The 13107-nt window shown below is 49.1% G+C and overlaps 1 protein-coding gene across 3 annotated transcripts; it reads left to right on the top strand.

The window, feature by feature from the left end:
• Positions 1–941: 941 nt before the first annotated feature.
• On the top strand, positions 942–12533 carry H6PD (hexose-6-phosphate dehydrogenase/glucose 1-dehydrogenase). 3 transcript variants are annotated; one of them, XM_062012916.1, is made up of 7 exons: positions 942–999; positions 1503–1591; positions 3509–3629; positions 4844–5501; positions 6645–6762; positions 8915–9184; positions 9802–12533. In XM_062012916.1, exons 4-7 carry the CDS (start codon positions 4875–4877, stop codon positions 11157–11159), a joined length of 2373 nt encoding a protein of 790 aa, XP_061868900.1. In that variant the 5' UTR covers positions 942–999; positions 1503–1591; positions 3509–3629; positions 4844–4874; the 3' UTR covers positions 11160–12533. The 3 variants fall into 3 exon arrangements, with proteins under 3 accessions (XP_061868900.1, XP_061868899.1, XP_061868901.1); XM_062012915.1 differs by having other exon boundaries at positions 3460–3629; XM_062012917.1 differs by lacking the exon at positions 1503–1591 and having other exon boundaries at positions 970–999; positions 3460–3629.
• The last annotated feature ends 574 nt before the right edge of the window (positions 12534–13107 follow it).

Genomic DNA, 13107 nt, shown 5'->3' with positions numbered 1-13107 from the left:
CGGATTAGCTTCTGAGAGCTAAGCAAGCTTTGTCATCAGGCCATCCATGGGTTAAACACACAGCTATGAGATATAGCACTGATTCCTCTAAGCTTCTTGCTAAACGTTCTGTGTAGTAATGTCAGACACAGTGGTAAGGGGAGATCTCTGGAGCTGGATTATTTGTCTAGCTGGCTCTTTCAGATTAACTCTTTACCCCCTCACCAAGTTTAATTTGTTAAATTTCACCACTTGAGTTATGCCTGTGATCTGCTTTTTGCTGGGTTTCAGAAACAGGGCCACTGTTAGAGGCATTCAGACTTCACCTAATCCAAAGCTGCATTAATAACATGGTCAGAATCCTAAAGCAATGTGTAATGTGAAGCTGGGTAGACTGCAGTCTCCCTCATCTCTATTTGGGCCCATATCTTGCAGACAAACCGAGGTGCTAACACTGTGTCACCCTGACATCTTTGCAATACCATAGAGGGTCTTTTGAGACCAGGCATGCATGCTGATGGAATAAACTCCAGAACACATTAGTGAAGGTTATGGCACCAAGAACACACACACATATATATAAATAAAAACTAGACCAGCCAATGCAGCTGGGGAAAATACAGACTTTTAGTTAATGGCACTCCTGGCCTCGATAAAGGTTTTGGTCTTATGATACATTATGAACCACAACAGCCCAAACGCGCTACAAGAGTGCACCATGCGCCCATCCAGGCAGACACGCCTGATGCAACCCCCGGGTGCCGAAAGGGCTTAAGCCTCAATGCTCAGGGCTCAGTCACAGCGATGGTGCTTAAATGGGACTGTGTAAGGGGGGCTGTCCCATCCTCTCTCTGCCCTGCGATTTTCCCCCCTCCCGACCGTCGTTGTCGAGGGAGAGCCAACGCCAACCGCAAACTCCTCGGCGGTGGGAGGAGCGGCCTGGCGGGCGGGGCGCTGTGCCGGGCCCGCCCGCAGCCGCCGCCGCCGCCGCCCCACTCGCGGGCACGGGGCGGGAGGGAGGTGAGTGGGGGGCGGCGGGACGGGGCGGGGGCGGGGATGGAGGCGGCTCTTGGCGCTGCTGGCCCCGCCGCGGCTGCCCGTGGCAGCCTGCAACAGGCGGCCTTGTAGCACGGCGTGCATGGGCGTGCACGGGCCTCCGCGCTGCCGCACGGCCGGGTGGGCGGCCGGGACGAAGGGAGGGAGGGTCCCCGGCGCGGCCGCTCCCCCGGCGGGACAGCGCGGAGCCGCCCGGGCCGTGCCTCCGTCCGTTTCCGCGGAGAAGCGAAGGGCGCAGGCGTTTGTCGGCAGCGGGGTGCGTGGGCGCTGCGGGACCGCTCCCGGCGCCGCGTCTCGTACAACGGCCGCTGTCCTGCCGTGCGGGATCCCGCTTCCCAGCGCCCCCGCACACACCCCCACCCCCGCCTGGCTGCTTCGTACGGCCTCTCGCCCCTCCCACGCGTGCCGGTGTCTCGTACCACTGTCCGTGGGGAGAGCCGTTCACCGAGTCCTTTCTGCATCCCCAGGGCTCGGGAAGGCGGGAGGAAATCGGCAGCGGACGAGTCTGGGGAAGGTGGATGATGAGATTGGGGCCGCTTCTGGCTGTAGCAGGAAGGTACACGCACTTCAGAGGTTTCACGGCTTGGCTTTGGTGTCCGTGTGCTGAGGTGGTGCCTACGCACTGTAGTAATTTTTCTCACCATAACCCTGTCCTCCTACTTTTGCAGGGCTTTGGAAGCTGAGCTGACTGTCCCTGTGCTGGTGCCAGAGCTTGCTTTCCTTTTGGACTGAGACTGTCTCAGTGCAACACTGGATGGTTAACAAGAAAGGCCAAACGCTAATTCATGCATCTTTCCGCTTGCTTTTAATGTGAGTCTCCATGTGAAGCCTCTGACCTTTCCAGGAGCTGATGATGGGGTCGTTTCTGCTCTAACATTTGCATATGCAGAAGACCAATGTTTTTCTTCATTCTTAAATAACCTCAGTGACTCTTTCCTTCATGTGTTACATGTGCATAGCCTTATAGGAGCCCCAGGCCACACTGCATTTGGCCATAATGATTTTTCAGTAGGGATGCAAAAGCAACAAAAAAGAGCTTCATTTTTTCCATATGGCAGGGGAACTTACAAGACCTGAATGAGCTCCTGTAGAGCTGGAACTTCAGTGGCTGTGCAGGGAAATGCACGGTCTTACTGCTGGGTTAAGCTCTGATAATACTTTATATGAATTTGGCCCAGGTTATGTTTTTCCTAAAGCCTCACTGAACAACTTTGTTCTGTCCATCCGGGGGATTTTATGTTTTAATGGGAACAGGAGTGATCATCTGATATGAAAGCCATAACCAAACATGCCTGGGTTTACTGTGCTTATTCTGGGTAGTGTAGCACAGTATTTTGCAATTGGGAGTGTTGTGCAACTAGTTTTTGGTTGGCTTGGAAATACATGTGACTGTGTAGCTGGTTGTGCCAGGAAACTGTTTGGCTAATTCCCTCATTTCCTTGGCTACGTGGAAAAGAATGAGCCACTCAAACACTTCCCATTCCATAGCAGGTACCTGCTCTTCAGCTGCAGTCTCTGTACAGCATCACAGTAGCTACAGCCTGCCAAGGTGCAGTCTGTCAAACTCCTCTTGCTTCCTGGAACAGAGTTTGCTCAAGTAAATGTACATATTGTTTTACTGCACTGAAAAACTTCGTCATCTGCATTATGACCCCATAGTGAGGGAAAGCAAACCAAACCTCTGTTTGAAGTGATAGTTACTTATACTGCAGGCAAAATCTTAGGAGCCACACTTTTGCCCTTCTGCAATTGCCAGCACTTAAGTGGGTATGTGGAGCTTAAATAGTACAGCAAGAAGGGAAGCAGTCACAAGAGAAAGCTGGGCAGAGATGACATGAGTTAGATTGACAGACTCCATTATATCTTGTTGAAGCACTGGAGAGGAGCAATGGACACTGGGCCATCTCTTGAGGGAGGCCTGTGCCCTGTGGGGAGCGTTGAGGCATCTCCTTGCATGATGGCAGGGCAGAGTGGGCTGCAGTTGTGGTCAGTTGCCATGCTCAGCTGCTGTGTGATTTCCATGGAGGAAGTAGGGAAGGAAAAGCCTTCTTTATGCAAACTGACCTTTTAGAGAGCATCCATTACACAAGTGCTGTCGTGTTGTCCCATGGGAGGCTCACTAAAACTATCCCCCTTCCCACAGCATCAGGGTTGTAGTCTTGGAAAGCTCTTTCTTCTGAGAGTGGATGACTGCTAACAGGGAGGCTTGCTGGGGTCTCAGAGACCTTCAGCATTGATCTGAGCTGACATGCCAAGCAGAAGAGATGCTCTGGGAGCAGGAGTCTCCCCATATGCTTGCATTTTGCCTGCTCAAAAAGAGCAAGAAAAAGTGTAGCACAGCCAGTGTTTATGGGCCAAGAGCTGGGATATGCTGCCACAGACACTTTCACTTTTTATCTGTTGTAATTTCCTCCTGTTTACCAGAAAGGGAACAACCTGCCTTATCTCACTCTCTAACCTGACCGTTGATCAGAGAGTCTGCCGTACACTCAGTCACGGGAGAGGAGGGATCTGTGCTCTGGAACGGCTGTGAAGAAGCAAGTTTGCATCTGCTTTTGCCAGTGCAGTCTTTGTAAAGCTCCTGTATTACTCAGGTGAGTCTGCTGGGGAGAGAAATGCAAGATTTATGAAGACTAGTTCAAGCTGGAGATAGAGATTGATATTCAGAAGTTCTTTGTTTTGATTGAGTTATCCTTGTCCTTTAGCTGACTTAGATCCTGTATTGATTTAGTATTGGAATAGTGACTTTTCTGGGAGCTTTCCATAGGGAGAACCAGCCAAGAGCTAGGACAACAAATGTGTTTTGTTCCTCTGGCATTCAAGGGAACCAAGGACCATGCCTTGTAATGTGTACATGTCCCCGTCTCTTGAGATGTCAAGTCATTGCTGTGTTTCTGTGTTTGAGAACGGAGTGTATCATTCAACAACTTTATTTTGGATTAGAGAAACAAGAGTAAATATGAACAAGTCATGGGGGTTTTTTTTGTTCAGGGAACCCAGCTGTTGCTGGCTGCAGTGGTTTGAATGGGTGCTGAGTAGAGAAGGTCAGAATGGGTGTTGACACGCACTCTGCAGTGATGGAAAGTTGCAACAGGCAGAACACAAACCCCACATTGTCTCCTGGCTGCGTATGCAACCAACATGAGGCAGCATCTTGTCTGGCTTATGTCTAGACTCAATTTTAAGGATTAAAGTTCTTCCCCTGTGTTGTTGTATGAGACCATTTGTCACCCAGTAGCTCATTAGAAGCTAATTCAGCTCCATTCATGAGAGTGGTGTGGCACCAGTGAAGTGCAGTGTGTTAAAGAAGAGCCTGTGTACCGGAACTGGCAGCGGTCGTGCTTGTCTCTGAGCTGCTATGACAATATTGACATTAGGCGATGCCAAGACAGCATAATATCATTTGAGCAAAGTCCCAAAAGGGAAGTTGTTGAAAACACTACTTAATTTGCAGGCACATATGTTCCTTTGTAGCCAGTTCTGAAATTTGTCTTAAAATGGATTTCGGTTTCACAGTCTAAAGGCACTGACGCCCCCTCACTAACGCAGCTATGGGAACAATGCCTATGCTGCCAAAAGACCTTGGGCACACACTGTCTTCTGCTTTCTGGTTAGCATAAAGGGGATGCAAGCTTTTCAAGACCCTCCGTTACTACCATGACTCATGGAGGGGAGTAGAGACTGTTGGGTGGAGGATCCAGGCAGAAGTCCCTGACTCTTCAGTTGAGGGAAAGCAGGTGCCTTGTGTTGCATTTTGCAATGTTATAACATAGAATGACAGGTTTTCTTTTTTAATCCTGTCCTCTAGTGTTCCTGTGTCTTACCTCTTCTCTCCCGAGATGCTGGGAAGAGTCCTGTGTACAGTGTTGTTCATGGGAGCTTTGCCATCGCTGGCTGAAGTGTCCCAGGGCCACATCTCCGTGGTCTTGCTGGGGGCAACAGGTGATCTGGCCAAGAAGTATTTGTGGCAGGGTCTATTCCAACTCTACATGGACCAAGTGAGCAGTGGCCACAGCTTCACTTTCCACGGGGCTGCACTGACGGCTTTGGAACCGGGGCAGAGGCTGATGTTTGATGTGCTGAAGAAGCTGGCCTGTCCCCCAGATGAACCTCCCAACAGGTGTGCTGTGCTCAAGGACCAATTCCTGAAGCTGAGCCAATACCACCAGCTGAAGACTGCCGAAAACTACACCGTGCTGAACAGAGAGATTGAGACGCTGCTTCGCCAGGAGGGGCTAAAGGAGGCTGGAAGGATTTTCTACTTCTCAGTACCACCATTTGCCTACACAGAGATTGCTCGCCACATCAACAGCAGCTGCAGACCGCCTCCGGGAGCATGGCTGCGTGTGGTGCTGGAGAAGCCTTTTGGCCATGACCTGGCATCAGCCCAGCAGCTGGCTGCAGAGCTCTCTAGCTTCTTCAGGGAAGAGGAGATGTACCGGGTGGATCACTACCTCGGCAAACAGGTGAGCAGTTTATAATCTGTAGACCCTGGCAAGCTGAGGGACATAGTGGCTGGGAGAATTTTGTTACCTGCCTCAAATTCAAGCAGAGTCACTGAGCGTGCTCCCAAGGCTCCACTGGCTGATGGAGTCCTGTAGTGTCATTCTTGTCCTGTACTGTGCTGCTGTTCATCCTCTTACAGAGCAGAGGAAACATGCAGAATAAAGTAGGGCTTTCTCCTGTTAGCGTGATGTGGGTCCTTTCTCCAGAGGGAAGCCAGGATGTGCAGGTGGATTGTGTCTATGCGTGAACGAAGGACGCAGAATTCAACTGGTCTCACCAAGGTCAGGACTTTGATTTCGCAGAATAAGCAACGCCCTTTCCCTCTCACAGTTCTCCCATCTCATTACACACAGGCCTCTCTGCTTAGCTGGGGCTTCTAGAAGCAGGTTTTAATTTGATATGATATGGAGCTGACGGAATGTTGGTTCTGCGGGATGCTTTGGCGAAGGTTTCTTCCTGCCCTGTGCTCCAGTCAGGACTGGCTGCTGCAGGGACAGCTCAGCATGTGGAGCTGCATTGTCCCAGAGGGAATGTGTTCAAGGACATGCCATCCTTGTTTTAGAGGATTGTGATATCGCATTTTTCAAACAGTAGCCTGCTCCAGCCGTGGTCCTGTGGCCAGATTTCACTCAGAAGGTTGCATGTCCAACTGCAGGGAGAGTGTTGCTACTGAGGGGAGGAATTTATTTTCTTTTCCTTTATTCTGCCCAAAAGAGCAGATGGCTTTAGTGGTGTAAGCATCCAATATGATGTATTTCAGCACTTTGGAACTGTATGTTAGTCCCAGGATGGTCTGACTCAGCCCTTTTTCCTTTGATGGATATAAACTCAGTGCCTTGCAGTTTGTATCTCAGTCTTTTTCATGTGAAATATCAAAAAGCCTCAAAGACCTTTAATGTCTGCTCTGTGCAGTCATTGGAGACCCCATTGTGCATCACTACAGGCTGATTTTCTCTTTTCTGAGTCACTCTGCTCTCTGGTGTGTGGCATATCTGCTGTCACTCCAGACCTGGCCACATCCCAGTGCTGGATGGGGCAGTGAGGCAGAGGTATTGTGGACATATGCTGAGTTTTTGTTGGGTCTTTGGTTTTTCCCTTCACAGGCTGTTGCACATATTCTGCCTTTTCGAGATCAGAACCGACAGTTTCTGGATCCAATTTGGAACCGACATCATGTGGAAAGAGTGGAGATTGTCTTGAAAGAGACTGTGGATGCTAAAGGTTGGTGAGGCGAGTGTGCAGAGCTAGGGTGAGTGAGTGAAAACAAGAGGGTTCATTTATTATGGGAAGGTGGCCCTTGAGGTAGGTCTGGTGCAGAAACAAAAAATTGCTGATGAGTGATGTGTTGCTCCCTGGAAACCGAGAGGGACTTACACTTCCTATGTTGGGGACTGACTTGCTTCCAGGTAGTGTTGCTGCTTCCAAGAAAAGATTCCCATTACAGTTCAGCTGGGAGCCAGGACAGAATCCTCCACCTTTTTCTGCTGCAGAGCTTTGGGGGCATTGCACCTAGCTTTCTATCCCAAATCTTGGTAAAAGACCCTGGATTTAGGACGGATGCAATCTAAGGCCACTCCAGAGCTGCAATAATCTGATTGTTGTAACCAATAACCCTTTTGTATTCCTGTCCTGTTAGCTACCAAACCAAGTATATATTTGTGCTATTCTTTGAAAGATGCTCTTGCATTCTTTGCCTGGATGTTATTCATATGAGATAGTCTGTGTCAGTCCAAGTACCTAGATCAGTCTCTGTCTGCCTGTTTCTTTCCCTTCCTCTTAGTAGAAAGAAAGAGCATTGCAGAGGGAAAATCCAAGCCCAGAGTTGCTAGCATGGGTCTCCTGCTGAAGGACACGGCTGCAATCCCTCCCTGCAATGCTGCAGCATCCGCTCTGCAGTGCTCAGCATAAAGCACTCTGGGCTGGACTGCCACTCGCAGCACTCCTTGGGATGTCAGGCGCCTCAGTTCTGCAACATCAGGATTGCTTCTCCACTCGCTTTACCTCCCCTTTTACCTTCGTCCTCCCTGCCTTCCTTCCTCAGCCACCACAAACTCCATTAATGTAATTTTATCAAACTTGGAGTAGTCTTTGGCAGCCCAGTCTTCACCCAGGCCTGTTTGTGGGAGAGGGATGCACTGAAGAGAGATTTAGGGAGAGCAGGGCTGACTCTTCGTAGCTCTAGCTCCAGCCTGTACCCTCCCCACTCTGAATAACTTGGTCGTTTTTCATTTGATGGCTTTTTTTCCCCTGTGCGGCTTCAGCTGGCAGCCTGGCTCCCAGCAAGTCTGCAGCATTGATTACCTTAATGAATGCGCCTTTGGGTTAGTGCAAGGGAGATAAATGTATCAATCAATAGGGGAAGCCTATGGCAGTGCTGTAGCCTGCAGTGTGCAGCCTGTGGCTGATGCAGAAAGGCATCTGTTGGAGTGACTTTCTTTCTAAATGCACTGTCTTTCTCCCTCTGTTCCCACCTGCATGAGAAGTCAAGCAGGGAAATAGAAGCAGGGCTTTGGGTGTGAAATATTGTCTCTCAAGGCTCAACCAGAACCTTCTGAGGACATCAAAATCAGGGCAAAAGAGGCAGTGAAGAGCAGTGCTAATTGCCATATTCTGTGGACTTTGTGTGTAGCTGCTGAGGTCTTTGCTCTGACCCCATTTTCCAGCTATTCTGTCAAAGCTTTTCCACAGAACTGCATGTTATGTGAAGTCCCAGGCTCAGGTGCTGTGACCTGTGGGACAGGAATGTCAAGGTGAGAGTTATACAAGGGCCTTGCATCATGCTGTGTGTGGGAGGTTTGAGCTGCATGTTGCTGCCAGTCACTGACCACAGCTGCTGAAAGCACAAGCAGTCTAATACTGCAAAAGCTGCCTTCTGCTCTGTGCACTCAGAAAGCATCTGGCCAAGAGCATGAGTCCTGCTGTGTTTAGGCTCTATAAGCACCCAAGAGGAGGATGGTTCCTGGCTCTGTGGAGGACAAGCAGTCGTGTGGGTAGCTTTTGTCTTTATTAAAGTAGTAGAGACATTTTGGAAGCCCCTCTGGTAGGGGAGAAAAGGCTTAAACTCATAGAATCATAGAATGACTTGGGTTGAAACGGAATTTTGAAGATAGTCTAGTCCAACCCTCCTGCCATGAGCAGGGACTTCTTTCCCTAGGTCAGATTGCTCAAAGTCCAGTCCAAACAGTCCAGTGGTGGGACATCCACAACTTCTCAGAGCTTGATAGCTTCAAGTTAGTTGTTGGGCCAGGAGAGGAGGAGCTTGGTGCAATTAGGGCTTGTGCTTTCTATTCTCCTTGGCAAACGTTTTACATGCAGAGGACAAGACTGCAAGAAAGCCACGTTTATTGGAATGTACCCTGCTCTTTGTCCTCAGGCCGCACCAGCTTCTACGAGCAGTACGGAGTCATCCGGGATGTGCTGCAGAACCACCTGACGGAGGCCTTGATGTTCCTGACCATGGAGCTGCCAGCCAACGTGAGCAGTACTGAAGAGGTCTTGCAGTGCAAGCTGCAAGCCTTCCAGTCCTTGCAGGGCCTGGAGAAAAACAGTGCAGTGCTGGGGCAGTATCAGGCATATGCCAGCCAAGTACAGGAGGAGCTGCAGAAGGCACAAGACTACGTCAGCACAACACCAACCTTTGCAGGTGAGAGTTTGGGCTGGGCCCTAGAGAGGGGAGTAGCTTAGAGCTGAGGAGAGCAGGAGATGTGAGTCCTTGCATGCGGACGGTAGCCCCGTGACTCTGGGTCTCACTGCTGACACAGGGATGTCTCCAGGAATCCACTAGCATGCTAACTGGGAGCCGTAACAAGGTAATACTGTTATCATGTTAATTAACTAAGGATCCAGTGAATGGGAAGCATTGCATAAGAGCTAAGTCCCATTATTCTTGATAAGATCTTCTGGTTATTTTTAGGAGTGGCCTGAAAACTCCTTTGCCTTTACATAAAGTGTACATTATTGTGATTAGTAGACCATAAGGCCATCTCTGGCCACGCTTTATGTTCCATTGTCAGAATTATATTCATGCTCAGAAAGTGGTTTCCTGCAAGATGACAGGAGGCTAATCAAGTAGGATACCTAGGAGGAAGCACAGCAAGATAGCTGGAGAGCAGTTAGGCCAGTGATGTCATGGAAGGGATGAATGTGGAGCAAGAGACAATGGAGGCCAAGAGTTTCAGGAGATAAAGAAGAATGATAGGTAGGTGACGGAGTGCTTGCTGTTCAGGTTTAATTTGGTAACAGAGCTCACTGTCATTTCAGGTGTGCTGATTCACAGTGACAATCTGCGTTGGGAAGGGATCCCTTTCCTCCTCACTTCTGGGAAAGCTCTGGATGAACGGGTAGGGTATGTCCGTGTTCTCTTCAAGAACCGGGCCTACTGCACTCAGAGCGAGACTCTGAGGGATGCAGGGCACAGCCAGTGTAGAGCCAAGCAGATCATCTTCTACATTGGGCACGGCACACTCAACACTCCCGCGGTGCTGGTGAGCAGGAACCTCTTCAGGCCTGTCATGCCAGAAGATAGGTGGAGAGAAGCAGTGAGTCAGCCAGACTTGCACATTTTTGGACAGCCATTGTCTGATTACTATGTGTACAGCCCTGTGAAAGAGAGAGAGGCGTATTCTGTCCTCATCTCCAACATCTACCATGGCAGGAAGGACTTCTTCATTACTACGGAGAACCTGCTGGCCTCCTGGAGGTTCTGGACACCGCTGCTGGATAGCATTTCCCACCAGCCCCTGCGCCTCTACCCTGGGGGTGTGGAGAACCAGCACCTCCTGGACTTTGAAATGGTGGGAGGGGAAGTGGCATTCACACTGGCAGAGCCAGTGGAACTGCTGAACCCCAACAGGCTGATGCCAAGTGACTACAGGACAATCCAGTCCAAATTTCGGCAAAGTCCTCTGGTCTCAGCATGGTCTGAGGAACTGATTTCCCAGCTGGCTTCTGACATTGAGAAGACAGCAAGCAGGGCTGTGGCACACTCTGGGCAGTTCCACCTGGCCCTCTCAGGTGGCTCAAGCCCAGTGGTCCTGTTCCAGCGGCTGGCAAGACACCATTATGCCTTCCCATGGAAGCACACCCACATCTGGCTGGTAGATGAACGCTGTGTCCCTCTCACCGACACCGAGTCCAACTTCTTCAGCTTACACAACCATCTCCTCCAGAGTGTCAGGGTGCCCTACTTCAATGTTCACCCCATGCCTGTGCACCTGAACCAGCGGCTCTGTGTGGAGGAGGACAGAGGCACAGAGCTGTATGCCAAGGAGATCGTGGCCTTGGTGGCCAATGCCAGCTTTGACCTGGTGCTGCTGGGGATGGGCACTGATGGGCACACCGCCTCGCTCTTCCCCCGATCTGAACATGGCTTGGAAGGGGCTCAGAGCGTGGTGCTGACTGAAAGCCCTGTCAAACCTCACCAAAGGATGAGCCTTAGCCTATCCCTCATCAACAGAGCCAAGCAGGTGTTTGTCCTGGTTTTGGGGAAGGGTAAGCATGACATCACCACCCTGCTCAGCAGAGTGGGCCATGAGCCAAGGAAATGGCCTATCTCAGGTGTCAGCCCCAGTTCTGGACAGATGGTGTGGTATGTGGATTATGAAGCTCTGCTTGGGTGATGCCTTCACAGTGTTCCTCCTCCCCTGCCCACGTGGCCCTTACAGCCTGGATTTTCCTACACAACGTCCATGTTTTTCTGTTGCGAGCAGCAGCTTCGTCTCTGACAGACTCCTCCAACCTTCTGGGAAACCTGTGGCCTGCTGTGCCTCTGACATTTGAGCCCAGAAAGGAGCTCAGCTCAGTGTTCAGAGCTAAGTAGGAGCCAAGAACCCAGGGCAGCATTTCTGGCACTGCCAGGGATTCTGACTCTGACTTTGGACAAATTACCTCACCTTGAAGTGCCTCAGTTTTCCCTGTCAGGGCTTTGTGGTTGTTCAGCATTTAACTACCTCGCAGGCGTTATGGGAGACGTGTCAAATTAAATACCTGCCATTTGAAATTTCATTTCTTTTTCATTCTCAGGGTGGAAGACAGTAATAGCATGTTCATCCTCTGCCCTGCACAGTCTGGGTGGGACAGAGTCGTGTTTGCAAAATGATGTTTCTGTGCACAAAGGTCTGTAGCCTTGTGTGTATGCAGCCCATCTTGCTGTCAGCCAGACACTAGGGCTGTGCTCTCTTGCAAGCATAGACACCCATTTGCTTCTGTGGCATGTGGCCCCTAAGTGCTGACACCGACTTGTGAGCTCTCTGCTGTCCTGAGTCTTTGCAAATTGCCCAGCAGCAGAAGCTGAGTTTATAAGCAGTAATTTGCTGCTTTCATTAAGTGGATGGTGAATACCATAGGGGATGGAAAAGGAAGACACATTGCTTTTTAGGTTGTTAGAAGAATCGGGACAGGGTGAGGAATATGGCAGTTCACAGAGCTTCATCTTAGGTTTTATTTAAATCCAGTAGAAGCTTGCTCACGTTTTCCTTGGGGAACATAGCTGTCTGAGTTGTTTGGGACTCTTTTTAAAGCTGTGTTTTCTTTTCACATTGACAGTCCTGTTAAACTCTTTAATACTTAGCAGTTACCCAATGAAAAATGAATCTTTTAAACTATGTAAAATCTGTGACTGGCAAGAGGGAGACTGTGGGTGGGAAGAAGGGTTAAATGAGCAACAAATCTGATGAGGAAGAATGGTAGAAATCCACCAGGCTCCAAGCCAAGGAAGCAGTGCTATTTTTACTTTGTGAAAGCTATTAATAGGTGTGCACCTTCTTGAGAGCTTGTATTAACCTTTCTTTGCAAAAGCACCTCCATGGAGTAACTTCTTATGGTCTGATTGTCCCGTAAGTGATTATTGATACCAATTTCCTTGTTTTTAAATGGCAAGTGCATTCCTGGGTTTCAGTGTATGCTTATTTATATGCTTTACAGGAAACTAACACTGGAAGTAATTAATTTTTCACTTCAACTTTTATAAATCAAGTTGTAAATCTTATTTTCCCATGAGTCAAGTTTTGTGATTCCTGTCATGTTGTGTAATGAATAGAGAATTATATTTGTAAAAAATAAAGTTTTTAACAAGAGTATCTTTTCCTTGCTGTCAAAGATTTGTGGTCATTCTGGTTTGGTTTTTTTTTACTGTCCTTGGAGAGTGGAGTTTTAATGTTCCATTTGTACAAAGAAGACAATGTTGAATCTTCTGTAGTGTAAAACCAGCAGTCTTAAATGTTCACTGACTCTCTTTTAGTGTGTATCATCCAAAAAAAACACCAGGACTTTTCAAAACAGAGGAATGGCCAAAAACCCTTTTAAGGTGAGAAGATGGAATCACCCAGTATTATGCAGGGTCTTGACATGACCAGGCCTTAGGAAAGTATCCGCTGATCTGCATTTATTCCCTGAGTTGCATTTCCATAGATACTATCACCATAGTACAGAATTGCTTAATAACACAGACTTTATAGACCTGCCTTTTTAACTATAATCTGTTCAAGATCTGTGAGCTGAGATTATGCAGTTAAACTTCAAGGACCTGTGCTGTGACTCAGGCTAGGAAAGCATTGCATGGGAGCCTGA

The sequence above is a fragment of the Colius striatus genome, chromosome 21, assembly GCF_028858725.1.
Source record: "Colius striatus isolate bColStr4 chromosome 21, bColStr4.1.hap1, whole genome shotgun sequence".
Taxonomy (NCBI): domain Eukaryota; kingdom Metazoa; phylum Chordata; class Aves; order Coliiformes; family Coliidae; genus Colius; species Colius striatus.
Note: the sequence above shows the minus strand (reverse complement) of the source record. Positions and strands in the feature narration are given on the sequence as shown.